Source organism: Lacerta agilis, chromosome 15 (assembly GCF_009819535.1).
Source record: "Lacerta agilis isolate rLacAgi1 chromosome 15, rLacAgi1.pri, whole genome shotgun sequence".
NCBI lineage: Eukaryota > Metazoa > Chordata > Lepidosauria > Squamata > Lacertidae > Lacerta > Lacerta agilis.
In genome coordinates, this window is record NC_046326.1 from 19,065,366 (window position 1) to 19,082,211 (window position 16,846).

Below are 16,846 nucleotides of genomic sequence, written 5' to 3' on the forward strand. Positions count from 1 at the left end.
CTGGAGGATTAATCTATGATAACTAATGCCCTCTGTTAATCAGTTTCTACCACCATCTTTGTTGTGAATTTTTCAAAAATCCACCCTAGCAAACCTTGAAAAGAGATGAAGCAAATTCTTCCCACCTTGCTTTCTATGCAGGTGTAAAGACCCTTTCCCTACAATTCTCAAATCTGTGATACTGAGCTGAGATTTAAAAAACAACAACACAGAGACAGACAGGAAAACAACAATATTTCCATACAAATTAAAGCTTTTTAAAAAAAAGCATCTTACTTGGGAAATTTCCAAACCAGATTATGCAATACTTTTGATAAGGTAAAATTACAGAGCCTTGTACAACCAGGGAACACCTGTTGGGCAATACTGAATGTCAAATTCACACACCCACCAGTTTTCTGTGATGTTTATTATCAATACTAATGTACAAGATATAGCAAACCAGAGCAAAGGGCGCCAGAGCAAAAGAAGCTCCCTTCCCCTACAGTTTGAAGAATTTGAAAACTCTTTTGTCTAAAAAGAGCAAACGAGTTTTTAAAGGAGAGTAATTTTAAGAAATTGGTTTTGTTTGCTACCAGAAGGCATCTCTCTTCAGCTTCAGGAGGGAGATGTGTGGATCTTTTGTTATTTGGTAATGTGAGCAAGGCAGTAATTGCAAAGAGAGGTGCTGATAAAAGGAAAGGAATGAGTGAGAGGCATAAACCTGACCCACTGCAGGAACTGAATACTGATCACTGATCACCCAGTTCTGACGTCAATGCATGTTACACAGTCCACCAGCAGAAAAGGCTGCCATGAGCCCTTTCAAAATAACAGTCTCCCGTCGCCGCTTTCCTTCACATGACCTAACTGCATTCAAATCATGGAGTCCTCTCTTCTGCACAGCATCACGCTGATGCTCAAACTGTTTTGCTGGATTTAACCCTTCTGGCCTTTAAAGAGGCTAATGTGGACTTTAAGGAGCGGGTCGAGAACGCAAAAGACAGCAGCATCTCTGCAAGCTCAGAAATGCTGCAATTACCAAGTCAAGCCCAGATGGTTGCTTCCTTTTACAAAGGGGCCCCACTGAAACACAATTGTGTGTCATCACTTCCACAGCACCTGGAAGACTGATGCTCCTAACAGCCACCTTCACAAGCCCTGCAAAAGCTAACCAGAAGGACAAATATTTTCTCAGAATAGCCAACAGAACTGTGTTTTATCCCAAGAAGTCTGGGAGAAAAATTGCCAGGCTTGCAGCCACACCGTGCCCCTCTCCATAGGAAAATTCACATTGAGTCCATGCAACCATTTATCAATAATGGTGGTGGTAATAATAATAATAATACCCCACACATCTGGCTGGGTTGCCCCAGTCACTTTGGATGGCTTCCAACACATATATATTAGAAGTTGCTTAGATCAGTCATCCAAACCATCCATCCTAGCATTAACAGAATTTTAGCAAACTGATCAGAAATCTGGGTAAGAACCAGGAGTGTAAAATTCACCACAGAGATTATCATTGTAGCAAGTGGCTACATGACCCAATGACATACGTTACCATATGGTAAATGCTCATATTTAAATTATTTAAAAATAAGGTCAGTAGTAATTTGGGTAATTAAAGGAAGTACAGAGATCTTCAAGCAGGCAAGACAGATGCAGTATCACAGTCATTTGAGTTTCAAAAGGGAGTGCCCAAAGCCATTGAAAAATACATAGTTCATATACTGAGCAAAAATAGTATGAAATGATGTAGTGATTGACGACGGCTAAAGCAGTTTTAAAAAGAGACAAATTCCTGGGGGTATAGGCCTATCAATGAAAACTGACAAAGATAGCTGAGTCTAGCCTGCACTTTGAGAAACAATGTTCCTGCGATTACTAGTAATTGGGGATTTAATATGGGAGGGATAGAGCCTTCATATCTTTGATGTGAACTTTCAGGAATCATCTGGCTAGTCAGCGTTAGGAACAGGTTGCTAGTTTAGATGGGCACTTGTTCTGATCCCAGGACTCTTTTGAAATATAATTTAGATTTCAGTGCAGTACAGTGAATTTCATGGTGGATTAAAGATAGGAGCTACACAGAATCAAATCCTTGCTCTGCTACCTTGGGCCAGTTACTCCCAGCCCAACTTACCTCCCAATATGATTGTGAAAATAAAATGTGTGTTGGTGAGGAAGAAGGAAGGCTATGTGTGGCTGTCATGCATTTCTTGGGAAAAGGGCAGAATAAAACTGTAGTATGTCAAGAACCCATGGAGTGGAAACTCAGCACAAACTTTGAGCCCTTAGGTCACAGTGTCCGGATAATTCAATTTTAGTGCTCATTTTTACAGTGCTGAAATAGTCATGGAGGATACAGAAGTGACAAGTGCCAGAATTCCAAAGAACATGGGTTGCAACAGAACAGAACAGAACAAAACAAAAATCACCCATGCTGACAGAGGTATGAAAAACTAAGACACTCGATTACCACATGCAGATGTCCCAGACTGCCAGATCCATCCTTAAGGCACACAGGTGTGTTTTTAAAAAGGGACAATGGAGCAGCCCAAATTGATAAATAAAATGCTGTTGCTACTTGTGGGCTTATAGCCGAATAAAGTATTATCTATCTATCTATGCTGTTGCTGCTGCCACAAAACAGCATATGAAAAACACAAGTTCATCAATGCAAACAAGTTACGCACAGATCTTTTGCTGTGTAGTTTTTCTGTCCTTCAACCCTTTATTTGCTGCCCTAAGAGGATCCCCATTTTTCTTAACACAGCAAACTACATAGCATGAGGAATTGAACACTTCCCCATTTCCCAACTTCCCGTTTAAAATGTGCCTATTGGAGATGTTTTAAGCGAAAAGATTAGTTTAAAAAAATAGTTTGCAGGCTTTTTTGTATGCAAGTGGTCCATTTGTTGTAGAGGCAAACTACTTACTTCTCTGCCTTCCATGCAAAAGAAAATCTTGTTCCAATATACTCTTAATATCCTCTGTTGTTTTTTCATGCATTAAGGCCAGTGTTTTATGGTCCACTGAATTTCACTAATTTCCATGGAAGGAGGAAGTCTTCTTTAACACCCATCAAGCCAGACTTGGGTACGGTGTGTGTGTGTTGTGTGGGGGTTGGGTTCACTGCAGCACAAGTGCATGGGCTACTGCAGTCTTCCCCAACCTGGTGCCCTCCAGATGGGTTTGAAGCACAATGCCCACCAGCCCCAGCTATCACATCTGGAGAGCACCAGGTTGGGAAAGGTTGGCCTCTTGTATCTTTCCCTCCTGTATGCAGTGTTACTGTTTGATACCAGCACTGTGTGTCTTTCAGAGTGATTTTTAATTTCATGGGGATTTGTTTTTAACAAGCTAACTTTACTGCCAACTTTTTTTCCTTGGTGCAGCTGCTCTTCTTTCTCTGTCATCTATCCCTACGTAAGAAAATGCTAAGAAGCCTTAAACAGTCATTATTCCCTCCTCCTTGAAGCTAAACACCATCTGGAGAACTTGCCAGACATCTTTTATTCCAAGAACTCTACAGCTCAATAGAACTCTCAGCAGCTTAAAAATGAGTGTCCCTCATTTTTGAAATTCTGGTCTGGCAATCCAAGGATCCTTAGTATTATACTGAGGCAAAAGAAAATTATCTATTGCAAGGAACATCTGCTGTGTCTAAATTTGTAATTAAAATTAAATCAAGCATGCTAAAATAATCCAGAGAGTTTCCATTTTGAGCTTTTTTATACTCAAGAATTATTTGATTAAATTTGATTGTAACCAGCACATCTGGCAATGCTAACAAGTTGTCATGACACTACAAAAATTCATAAAACCCTACAAAATTACTGCCATTTTCCCTCAAGAAAGAAATACAAGCAGCAGCTATTTTTAGTAAGAACTTAGTGTCAAAAGCCTACATCACCCATAATGCAAAGGGGGCATATCAGGAAATCCTCTCTGTCTTTCCACTTTCTCTAGGGCTGCTATAGGAAGTTTGCCAAAGTCACTTGGAGGAAAGAGGAATTTATTCCCCAGGCACTAGGAAAAAAGTGGGGGGGAAGTACTGGGGTACCTGCTATTTTAATATTCATGTTGTTATCAAGCAGGAGGTTTTCAGCTTTGAGGTCACGGTGCACAATCTTACGGCTGTGACAGTATTCAACAGCGGAGAGGATCTGCCAGAATTTGCGTCTGGCCTCCGACTCACTCAGACGGCCGTGGTTAGCAAGATAATCTGTAGAAAGAAAGATGGGATTCAATGAGTTAATCACATTGAAAAAAAAACATCTTCAGGCTCTCCAACATGCACGACAGGTAGACATCAGAGACAGTATGTTATGTTCTCCCCAAGTTCACTAGCAAACTGCATTGTGATAGTTGCCCATTATGTGAGGTTAACATTTCTGCTCCAAAGTTTAGTCACTAGGAGGAAGCCTTGCACATTCTTGTTTTGACAAGAACAAAAAACAGTAACCTCCTCATCCACCAGAGACTGGATGTTTCACTCTTCCTTCATAGTACATTCTGTCCTGACTGTTTACTAGAGCAACCAGAGGTGATGTCTTTGCTTGGGGCTTACCTTGAGTTTCCTATATGTGGCACAAAGAGGTGAAAGAGAGCAGGTGAAGAGAGGGGAAGTAGACTGAACTAGTCATTTCCTCACAAAAAATGGAAAGCAAAAATATACAGCCTTGTAGGTTCCAAGAAAAATAATAAAGACAGAAATCTGGTATGTTTTCTTTCTAGTTAAGGATTCTGAAGTAAAGGACATCTGTAACGGTACAAACCATTTCCAGAAGCCAGTATTTCCGAGGCATTTGGGTGACCCTCCACTCTCCTTTGATTTACACTGCTATAGAGTAGGACTTTTTTATTTAGTTTGCAAGTAATAAGCAAATGTTAACATAAATTTATGGTGGCAGCAAAGTGATGGGGAGCAGTAAATTGTATAAAGGCCAGTTGACCAAGCCAAAAGCATGAACATTAAGGATGTATCTTAACTGGAAAAATGATATACACATAGAAAGCAAGCCCCGAAGAAGGGTTTTGCGCAGGAAACATGGCTGAGGACAGTGTTCTTCCTGTCGAGTGAAGAAAAGAGAAGCCCGTTCAACACATGCTCTGACTGCAACATGAAGACAGATGCATCTTTCCCTATCCCCTTTTGGAAAGGAAACGGTAACATGTGCTACCTCCAGAACTTGCTTCTTAAAGTAGGAGTTGGCAATGCAAAGTCTGTGGCTATACTAGGCCCAAAAAGTTTTCTCCCCAAAATTATTCTCCTTGTCCATCACCCTGTCTCCTGACCCCAGCCCCTACCACACATTCCATCCTGGCAAACTGACATAAAACACAGTTGCAAAGAATCAGGAAGTAGATTGTCAAGAATCTGGAATATGGCACTGATTTGTTGTTCAGGTGGCTTATTATCAGAAGTGATTTTTTGGACTTAAAAAAAAGTAGGGACACATATTAATGGACTATAGATTCACAGTTTTAGACCAGTTATTTGCAGGATGGTGGCATCCATCTTAACCTGCCTGGACCTTGAGGTTGGCCTCAGATGCCCTGCCATCAAGAACTCTTAGATTTGTGAGCAGAAAGATAAAAGAGACTGCTTGGTAGAATTCTCTTTCTTGATTGTGAATGACTCCTACTCTATTGGTTTATAAACTGAGATTGATTTTTTTTAAAAAACACACACACACATTTCTTTTTAATATGTGGTAGTTGGTATTGTTTTAACTGCCTCTGTTTTCAGGTTATAAAGTTTTAGTTTTATATTGCAGTCTTATTGAAATGGTGCAGTATGTTTTTGATGCAAGCTACCTTGGGAGAGTTTTGCTCTGAAAGGAAGCACATACATTACTGAAACAAACAAACAAACAAACAAACAATTCTGCTCAATAGATCTGGATGTGACAGATACAGATTAAAGCATATAGTAATACAACATTCTTGTTAGAGTTTAACACAATTAATTTCCTTGGAGAAGGGGAGAACTTACCTATGTGAACTGTATTAATCAATAGTAATAAACAACTACTGATCAAAACTGATTTCACCCAAGTGCACCTTTTATGGAAGAAATGCTGACCATCTACTCTACTGTGGATATGCAATCTGCTCTGCATAGATACATTTTTCAAGACAGAACATGAAATATTTCATTTACACCTCTTACATCCCCAAATGGTCAAGAGAGTTGTTCTGACCTTTGTGGGATATCATATAGAACCTCAAAGTGCAGAAGCACTATATGTGTTTTTTTTTAAGCTTCAAATGTGATAAAAAGCACAACAAGCTAGAATTTAGCCATACTCTAGCCATATCAAAATCTATGCAAATATAAAAATCAAATGAAAATGTCTTTCTTATTTAGATGACAGACCTAAATCATTCTGCGTTACATTTTGACTGTTACTCTCCACGAGCTCAAGAGCGTAAGGCACACCCAGTCCAGCATCATCTTCCCACAGGCACCTCGGTCCAGTATATCTAAAGGAGCGTCTCCACCCCCATCGATCTACCCGGACACTGAGGTCCAGTGCCGAGGGCCTTCTGGCGGTTCCCTCATTACAAGAAGCCAAGCTACAGGGAACCAGACACAGGGCCTTCTCAGTAGTGGCACCCGCCCTGTGGAATGCCCTCCCACCAGATGTCAAAGAGAACAACAACTACCAGACTTTTAGAAGACATCTTAAGGCAGCCCTGTTTAGGGAAGCTTTTAATATCTGATGAATTATTGTATTTTAATATTGTGTTGGAAGCCGCCCAGAGTGGCTGGGGAGGTTCAGCCAGATGGGCGGGGTATAAATAATAACTTATTATATTATTATTATTACAATCAGATACCTATACTCATATGCAGGATGCACTCAAATTCGTGTTCTCCAGCAACTGGTATTCAGAGGCATACTGCCTCTGATAGGGGGCAATGCACACCCATCATGACTAACAGCCACTGACAGTCTTTCCTCCACAGAACTACCCAATCCCCTTTTAAAGTTGCTCAAGCTGGTCACTATAAGCATGTCTTGTTAAGGAATTTGTGGTAACAAACATTCAACTGAGCGAAGAAGTATTTCTTTTTCTCTGCCCTGAATCTCCGACCATGCAGCTTCTTCGGATGACCCTGGGTTCTAGTACAGTATTATGAGAGATGGTGTTAGCTGTTTTTGCTTTTCCATTATCATTTCACCTCAAATACTGAGTGCTAAGCAGAGGGGAACATCCGTAGATACCACTTTCTTCCAGTCCATCACATTAACAGTAAACTGATGAACAGACGTTTTAAAAAACTAATGCCCTGTGGGATATCTTGTGCTTTCAGCATTTCATCGCTTCTCTTCTCCCCCACTCCTTCTTTAAGACTAATGTTGTTTTTGAATGGGCGCTGACACTAGCTGAGAGTTCTCACTGCAGCCTCTTAGAACTGCCCTAATTTTAAGATGTTTATAAAATCTTCTTACGTAATTGTTACCCAAGTCTCCCTCCCTCCCTCATGCACATGCACCATAAACACATCCCCATCTTCTGGATTGATTATTGTAATGTATATTGTATTCTAACATGTCAAGATGATGGTGGAAACTGTCTTATTCATTAAGTGCTTATACTAATGGGATTCTAAATGGGGATCCACATCTCTTGTAATCGTATTGAAATATTATTTGTTACTGAAGCTGAACCCTTTTTATCTTTGATGTAGATGTTATTTTTCTAAAAATTCCACTACTATGGCTGATACGTGGATGAAATATTATGTTAAGGTTGTTGCCAACAACATTTTACTTGGGGTAGACCCATTGAAATGAGTGGATCTAAATCATGTCCATTCATTTCAATGAGTCTATTCCCAGAGTATGACTAACACTGCATACAACTGTGTTCCACTTGAATAAATACTGTATGCATATTTATCTGCAAAAATATGCAAGGAAGGACTGTGATGGGGAATGACATGGGAATGCAGTAAACATGAGAGAGATGGGACAGGAGGATAATGTTTGCATTGCTGTAAAAAGTTCGGATGAATTAATTGTCCTGTTGTTACCAGAAGGCAGCCACTCTCTCCATAGCCTGCCTCCAGGACCAACAGAGTAAAGGTACTGTGAGCAAAGGGCTGCTTTGGCTTGAGAAACACTTTGTAAAGAGGAATACTGAAAGTCTGACAATCAGGGAAATCCCTAATAGATTTTCTCTAGCAAACAAAGTGGGATTCCAATCTAGTTTAGTTGTAGTTATGAGAAATCTAAATGTCCACCAGAAAAATACTCTAGGGATTTGTGCCGAAAGATCAAAATTCTGCTTTTGTTAATGCTGGTATCAGGTTAGAAAAATGACCACATGTTCAGTTTTAAGATTATTTATTTTCAAGCAACACATAATGGACTCTCTCTTGACTCCTAATTCATAGCAACCTGCTCTGGGATAGATGCAGTAAAGTCCAGTGCAATTATTCTATAGCAAGCAAATTTCAGAGTTTTTTCCTCGAGGTTCTTTGCCAACTCTGTTCTGTACCATAAACAGACAGCTTAGCTTACTGTAAATTAGACTTTTTTCTTTGACTTTTTTTGTATTTGAAATATTGCTGGAGGGAAATATTTGTTCCTACTCCCTGTGTACAGTATTAAGTTTCATTGTGCAAGTTGCAAGATGTAGAATGCTGTTTTTCTTTGCTGCTAAATTTCCCCTCCAGCAAAGTGTGGATTGCAGCCCTTGTCCATTATCTGTAGCATCTTAAAGTATTTCAGTCATTAGTTAGTAATTGTTAAGGCTTCATTCATCACTTTTGGGTGAATGCCACGGCATTTTTCAGGTTATCGAAAAGGCAGCTCCCTGGCAATCTAAAAGGGCTGGCAGTCTGGAAGTTCAATATAGGAGAGACAATATATCAAGGGGTGGATAATGGAGGTGAGTGTAAACAAGGGAAGGATGCATGCCATTTGGTTACATGTATTTAGGCTTAGATTAGCAGGGGCTGAGAACAACCCCCAACGGCTTCCCAGGAAAGGTGGGTCATAGGCAATGGCAGATATACACTTGGACCCAAGGGAAAAGAGAGAGGAGGGTCAAAGCCACAGGGGGCTGTAAGTAAGTATGAGGAATTTGTGCCAGACGCATTAGCAAGCCAGCATTCAGATTTAGGGAGGGGTGTCACATGGTTTGATTGACAAGAGAAATTATTTTGGTGGCAGAGCTCTGGATAGGGCTGAGACATGACGAGTGAAGGGCAAAGAGAAGGCTGCAGTTGACCAGGTGGGATATGAATGAAGTGTGAGCCAGTTTTCCCTGAGGAGGAAGGAGAGGAAAGGGCAGTAGTAGTTTTGGAAGGCTGTGCAGAGGGAAGCAACACCATGTAACAGTCTAGATATGCAGAGTGAAAAAGAGAGGGGGTTTAAAGGAAGGAGCCAAGGGTTTCTGCTTGGTCAACAGGGTAGATGGTGACTACTGCAAGTGCATGAGAAAAGGAAGGCTTCAAAAGAACTATAACAAGTCTTGTTTTGGACATATATGCCCAATTATTCTCTAAACAGAGTGGCTGTATTACAGACACTAAACGGATGCAAAACCTATGAATGCCACTGAATTGAGCTGAACTTCCAACCCGATAAATATGCACATAATCATGATGTACGTGTGACCATACACAAAGTGCTGTCTTCCCCCATTATATAGATATTTTTGACAGAGCCACCCTTATTTATGCTCCTGTGGGTAGAAGGGACTGAAGCTACCCTGACATATAACAAACACAGCAAGTGAAAACACTGACCTGGCTTCCATGTCACACTAAAACCACAGTTTAAAGCAAACAATGGTTTACACTATAAAAGTGCTGGTTTAATGTGATGTGAGATGCTGGCAAGTTACATTAGTCCTACAAGGCACAGTATCAAATATACTGAAAAAGAAATGTGGATTAGGGGGCTAGTCCTTTTGAAGTGGGGTATTTAGTTGTGTTATGCAAGTTGCTCACCTGTTTTGACAACCACAAGTATAAAGGTTATACATCTTTCAAATACCTAAAGTTTCCTTAATGAATCATCTTAACTGACTTTCTCTTAATAATAGGACCTACACAATAAATTACAACTATAAGTATTCTACTTGTAGAGTGTAATTTCAAAGCAAAACCAAGGCCAACATGTGCAGCATTATGCTGAATAAATTGTTAGCATCACCATGGACACATCTCAAGCTTTGCAGCAATAATTTGCTGACTACTTCAGAAAGTTTCCTTAATTCTCTCTCTGCTCACTCTGTAAGACACGGCAAAGAGCTTTGTCAACAGTACTACTCATCGCTGCCTTCAGCTTTCAACAACTGAAAGAAGATTCATTTGTTGTTTCTTTCGAACAACTTAAAAGTTCTTATTTTCTTGGCAACGAGGTGTTATTTTGCAAAGTGTAAAGACAAATTACCTAAGTCAACCTATGTGGTGGCAGGCACTAAATCCTGCTCTTTCCCAAGAAATAACATACACAGAGAGCACACATAAACACCAGGCATGTGACACATCTTTGCTAAATAACCCCTGCCTACTCCAATATCCTGTGCAGACTTTTTTTTTAAGGGACCAAAGGTGTGGTTGTGTAGCAGCTTCGTGTATTCCTGGTTCAGCACTTCAGCAATAACCTAGAAGTGAAGGAAGCATTGCTCTAAGGAGCAGGTTCTCCTGAGGTCAAGGTTCTCTGCAGACACTTAGACCTAGTACAAGCTGCAATGATTGAACCAACTGCTTACGCACCCCCATCCCTGTCCCCTGGTCATAAGAACAGGCAGAGAACCAAGGTCAAGCAGAGTGAAAAAACGCATGCATATGTATATACATACACACAGACAAAGATCTCCTTTAGGGGTTTTAAGCAACAATTAATAAGCACAGAGGAGCACAGAAATCCGCCTTATCCAGTCAGACCATCAGTCCATCTACCTCAGGATTGTCTACTACACTGACAGGCAGCAGCACTCCTGGGTTTCAGACAAGGGTCTCTCTCACGGATCCCTGCAGATGCCAGGGACTTGAACCTGGGGTCTTTTGCATGCAAAGCAGATGCTCTATCACAGCTCTTCCCCACTTGAAATATTTGAAAAGATTAATTTGCAGCAGACCAGAGGTTGTTTTTCAAGAAGATTAAAAAATAAATAAATCTGTGTTTCTGCTAACCAACTAGTTTTGTATACCTACGACTAGAATACCCAAAGTGGGCATACTATTTTAACACGTTAGTAAACAAGTGGGATGCGGGTGGCGCTGTGGTCTAAACCACTGAGCCTCTTGGGCTTGCCGATCAGAAGGTCAGCGGTTCGAATCCCTGTGACGGGGTGAGCTCCCATTGCTCGGTCCCTGCTCCTGCCAACCTAGCAGTCCAAAAGCACACCAAAAAGTGCAAGTAGATAAATAGGTACAGCTCCAGTGGGAAGGTAAATGGCGTTTCCATGTGCTGCTCTGGTTTCAGTGTTCCGCTGCACCAGAAGCAGCTTAGTCATGCTGGTAACATGACCCGGAAAAACTGTCTGAGGACAAAAGCCGGCTCCTTCGGCCTGCAAAGCAAGATGAGCGCCGTAACCCCAAAGTCGTCTGTGACTGGACTTAACTGTCAGGGGTCCTTTACCTTTACCTTTTAGTAAACAAGTATTTCTTCCACTGATAAGGAGCCGGGAAGTTACGGGAACTACATTAGCTTTATTGATGTACTATTTCTGATTTGCATTAAAAACAACAACAACTATGAACTGTTGCTTAATACCAATCTACAACAGTGGACAGAGAAGATAAATAAAACATCAAACTCGATACACCTCTCCATCATTGATACTCATATTGTATATTAACAGAGAGGCTTATTGCTTGTTTTTTTGGCTTATTTGTACAGATTGCCAGAAATATTTTATTGAACTGACATGATCAGAGAGCCTTCTACAAAGAGGAAGCAAGTTAGGAATCCTTCAATGATGAAGTCTATGCAACAAACTCCTAGCATTATGGTACAGGTTGTGATGATTAACATAACGGTGACTTCAGATTTGAATTAATGATGTTTGTCTATATACACAGTGAAGTACACTTTGAATTTAACAAGCTTTTTTTTTAAAAAAATATGCTGATTATTGAAAATTGCCTTTGAAAGCATTTTGGAAAAATATATCTGCCACATACTTTGGGAATAGAAATTATCTTTTCCTTTTAAAATATACTTAATTAACTAGACACGGGCATTCTAGCTTGAAAAATACACTTTTATAAGCAGTATTGAATAAACACAGGGCTCTGATACTAATACCAAGATAGGAATTTTCCTGCACAAAAGTTCAGATGAATTCACACAAAAAGCATTTGCTTTTAATGTAAACGAAGGGAGATGATGTAATGATGGCTGCAAGCCCTGCTTCTGTTTGTAATAATCTCATCGTAAGATCTGATTAATGGTTTTACTTACAGATTTTAGTCAAACAGGTTATGTAATTGCATAGGGCCAAATGGAGCTGGCCTAGAAAATTTAATTTCTCAATAGCGACAGGTTTGGGAAGCCTCAAACTAAGCAGGGCAATTTTGACAGGATTAGTTCATTGACATGCTGTCAGAAAAGCATCTTGCCTTGCACACTCACATTTTTTGCTTATTGTGTCCATTTCCATTCACCATATGGGCTATGAAGACCACACAATTTATCAGACACAAACTCTACATTAGGGAATGTGAAAGATAGGAAACGTCTATTTTCCCACCAAGCAAATGTCTAAGTGTTGCATCTGCACTTTTTCGCCAAACATATAAATTTTGACTTGATTAGATGAACGTCAGCTCTGAAAATTCCCCGTCTTCATTCCACCAACTGCCCCCTGCCAATGTTTACTTCCTTGCCTACACCCCAGGCAGTGAAAACATTGCCAAGTTAGGGAAGAAAGAACGTCTTTGAAAGAGGATCCACTGCTAGGCCACTATCTGCCTCTCTCTACAATGTGAGGACCCTGGCCGTCCTGTAGACTGAAGCTTCCAATAAGTACATGTGGCAGTTCAAACAGTAATGCTAGGGCCATTTCTACATTTTCCATACAGGTAGCTGTGTTAGTCTGTAGCAATAAAAACAACACAGTCTTGTGGCATTTTAAAAGTTTACAATTTTTATTGTGGCGTAAGCTTCCCTGGGCTAGAACCTATGCAACAAAATTGTTAGTCTTTAAGGTGCCACAATACACTGTTGTCTTTTCTACACATGGATATACTTGTGATGAAGCACCCAGGCCTACTGTTTGTGGCTTCTTGGCCCTGAAAGCGCTTGAAATATGTAGTGTGTAGCAGGGATGTCACAGCCAGTGTTAAGAGTGCCTTCACACAGCTTTAGCTTGTGCATCAGCAGTGCGATTTCCTAGAGAAGCCAGGTCGTCAGGTCATTATTAGGCATGACATGAGCCTCTTGGTTCCAGCAGTACCTGGCATGATTTGGCAGCCAGACGCAGGAGGAAGGAGCAGAGTTCCTTACCCTCGTGTCTGTAGATGTCGGAGGAGGAAGCAGATCTGCCAGCTCTCCTCCCCGCCCCTCCTGCCAAGCACAGAGACTCATTGGGGTGGTGCTGAACAGGAGGTGGCAAGAGCTGGGGGCAGAGGGGCATCAAGAACCAGGTGCTATGCTCAGTTGACATCGGAAGCACACACTCAGAGCGAGTGTGTATGCTTGCAAGTAGCAGACTCATATGGCAGGAGAGTCCTGCTTGGTGGGTGGGGAGCGTCAACTGTCAGGGTATCTCCATAGCTTCCATTCAGTTATGAAACTCTTGCTTTGCTCAAGTACCTTGGAATCTTGATTTCTGGACCTTGTGCTTGCTGCTGCTGAGCCTGTACAAATATTTTTTCCTTACTTTCAACCGAAATATTTTTGCCTGCCTGGTATGTGTCCTTGCATTCTGATAATGTCTCCTGCTTGTCCAAATGGAGAAAAGAGAGGCGCATGTTAATGTACTGTACAAAGGTAAAATGTATATTAATTGCTGTGTCCACTTTTGCCTCTGATCCCACCCCTACTGGCATGGAGCTCCCAGAAGGGAATGCAGCCCTTGAGCTGAAAAAGGTTTTCCATTGGTGTGCTACATTATTACATAGACAATGTTAAATAGCTGCTGAACTGGCCAGTATGCAGGACCAGCACTTTTGCCGTAGTGTTAGAAACTCATATATATATAAGCTAGGCACCAAATGGCTCCTTAAACCAGGGCTACTAATTTCTAGTTGCCATTTTGGGGCTAGATGACTTTTTGGTTCCTGAAATTATTTCTGATTGTATCAGGAGTAGAATTCTACAGGATGTCTTGTTAGTGTGAAGACAGTCAAGATCCAAGGATCCCAAGCACGTGCCCCCATCCTGGTGCCAGGGCATCTTCATTTGGTCACAAGTGGCCAATAGCCAAGTGCAAAATGTGCCTGGCGCCTAGTGAATTTTGTACACTGCCCACAGGTTGTGGAATTTTCTTCCACCAGGAGTCTAATTAGTCACCCTATTATTGATATACAGATAAGCTTTTAAGACCTTTTTACTCCACTGCAATTCATTAGTTTCCCTTGTCTTTTATGGCATGACTCTGTCCTGTGAAATTCTGTTCCAGTTTTCATTTTATCCTTTACGTTTTATTATTGCAGACTGCTTTTATTGGCATTGTGAGCTGCCTTGTAGGTCTTTGGGCCAAAAGGCAGAGCTGAAATATTTTAAAAGGAAATAAATACTGACACTCCAGCTTTACATCATGTTCCTGTATCAGAATCGTTCTGTTTCGGGCTATGGTTCCTGCCTAAAATCATCAATATCTATTTATTTAGCATCTATAATGCATTAGATGCTACATCAGAAACAGAAACATTAAAATACAGACAGGGACAAAGGCAGAACTATAGGTTAGGCTGTGATGAAGGCATAGTAAAGATTGATGCTAAAGGAGGTTGCAGGGCAATTAAAACCCAGCCTGACCATTTGCTTTAGGAAACCAAGCTTCCAAATGCTGTTGGTGCTTTTCAGCTTTCAGTAGTCGTACAAGATAAAATTTCCAGCTGGGATAGAACTGTTGGGTGTTAACTTGTATTACAAGTACAACTGAACAGGATTCTAGACAGAAGCCAACTAGAAGGTGATGATGACAATCAGCTACTGCTCACCACAGGCATTTTTACATACCAGCTGGACCTTGCTCTTAAGGAGATTTGGAAGAGCCAGCTGCAAGATAATAATTTAAGCTGCAGCTTTTCTCCAAGGATGACGGCTTGCTTATTAGGGATATTGTAAGACCAAGTGAAAGAGTTGATTTACCAATATATGCAGGGGGGAAGACATCTTAAGGGGGAAACACCAAGCAAACCTCTAGCAACCATGTTCAGTCATACACTTAACCTGCAGCCTTCTGATGGATAGTATGTAAGATTTTAAAAAATAAAATAAACAAATTCAGTACAAAGAGGAAATACTGTACTTGACATGTACATTTTCCAACTTCACACTTGAAAATCAGTGACTGCACCTTCCTTTGGCCTGGCTTATTAGCACTCTTCCGTTGTTTCTCAAGACAGATGGATGCCAACAAGTTACAAGAAGTTTTATGTATGAACCCTGCCCAGCAGCTTAACTATGGTTTGTTTACAGCCAACAAACCACAATCTGAAGCCATAGTATGTTGTTGAGGAGAATTAGCAAGGACAAATTTCCCCTATCTCTCTCCCAACATAGAGGGCAACCAAAGCAGCTTCTATGGCTTGGCACTGTGTTTGAACCCAGTGCCCTGTGACCAACCATGACACTTAACAAACTACAAAGGCATGAAGCAACAGCAGCTAGAAAGGAAAATTTGGAGAATCAAGCCACTGTTTGTTTGTTTGTTTGTTTGTTTGTTTGTGGTTAACTTGTGGTATGTAAATAAATGATTGCTTAAACAAACCATAACATCCTGTTATGTATAAACCAGCTAGTTGGTTTGTTACATCTAAACTTCTTTCCCCTAATATTTTATTCTTAGAAGCCTCAATGCTGCTGCTTTACACTTATATTACAGGCACATTTCACCTTCCTTATGTAGTTTTATTTAGGGTAATTCAGCAGAAACTAGAAATCTCCTCAGACCTTAGAGAGAACAATAGCTGGAACAAAGAGGCCTTTCACTTGGAAGCTAGACAGTTTCCTGTATCAGCAGCACGTTCCTATGTGGAGTAGTCAAACATGTGGAAGAATTTGGAATAAGCCAATATTGCAAAGCACATCAGCTAACAAAGTGTTTTTCAAATAGTGGGCCAAGATTTTCAGGTGGACGTCAGTGCTACTGCCTGTTGAGTACCTCTTCATGTGCCTGCCCCATTTCCTGGTCATGCCATAGCCTTCTGATTGGGCCAATGCAAGCACCAAAAACTTGGTAGGGGAGGATAGTAGGGTAAGATGGAAGGAATTAGGAAGTGAATGATTTAATTTACTTTATTCGGTCACAGACCAGCATAAGCAAAACATCTAAATAAATAGCATAACAGTATGAATCTAAGCAAATAATTATTAAATAAATGGGAGCAAAAACCAACCGTAGATTAAAACATATACACAGAATACTTGATTAAGCATAAATAATGGGTGAATAAAAACTACAGTGGTACCCCGCTAGACGAATGCTTCGCTAGATGAAAAACTCGCTAGACGAAAGCATTCGTCTAGCGGGAGGCTGCCCCGCTAGACGAAAAAGTCTATGGGGCTGCCTCGCAAGACGAAAAAATTTCGTCTTTTTTTTCCGTTTTTGCGGAGCGCGGCTCCCATTGCCGCTCCGCAAGACGAAAACCCCGCTAGACGAAAATTTTCGCGGGACGAATTATTTTCGTCTAGCGGGGCACCACTGTAATAAGAAG

The 16,846-nt window shown here is 40.8% G+C and overlaps 1 protein-coding gene across 2 annotated transcripts in view; it reads right to left on the minus strand.

Moving 5' to 3' along the window:
- SIK2 (salt inducible kinase 2) overlaps positions 1-16,846 on the minus strand; it is a 77,153-nt gene that overhangs the window by 30,437 nt on the left and 29,870 nt on the right. For both annotated transcript variants that reach the window (XM_033171627.1, XM_033171626.1), the window contains exon 4: positions 4,049-4,210. In XM_033171627.1, coding sequence (XP_033027518.1) covers positions 4,049-4,210 — 162 coding nt within the window. The remainder of the gene's footprint in view (positions 1-4,048; positions 4,211-16,846) is intronic.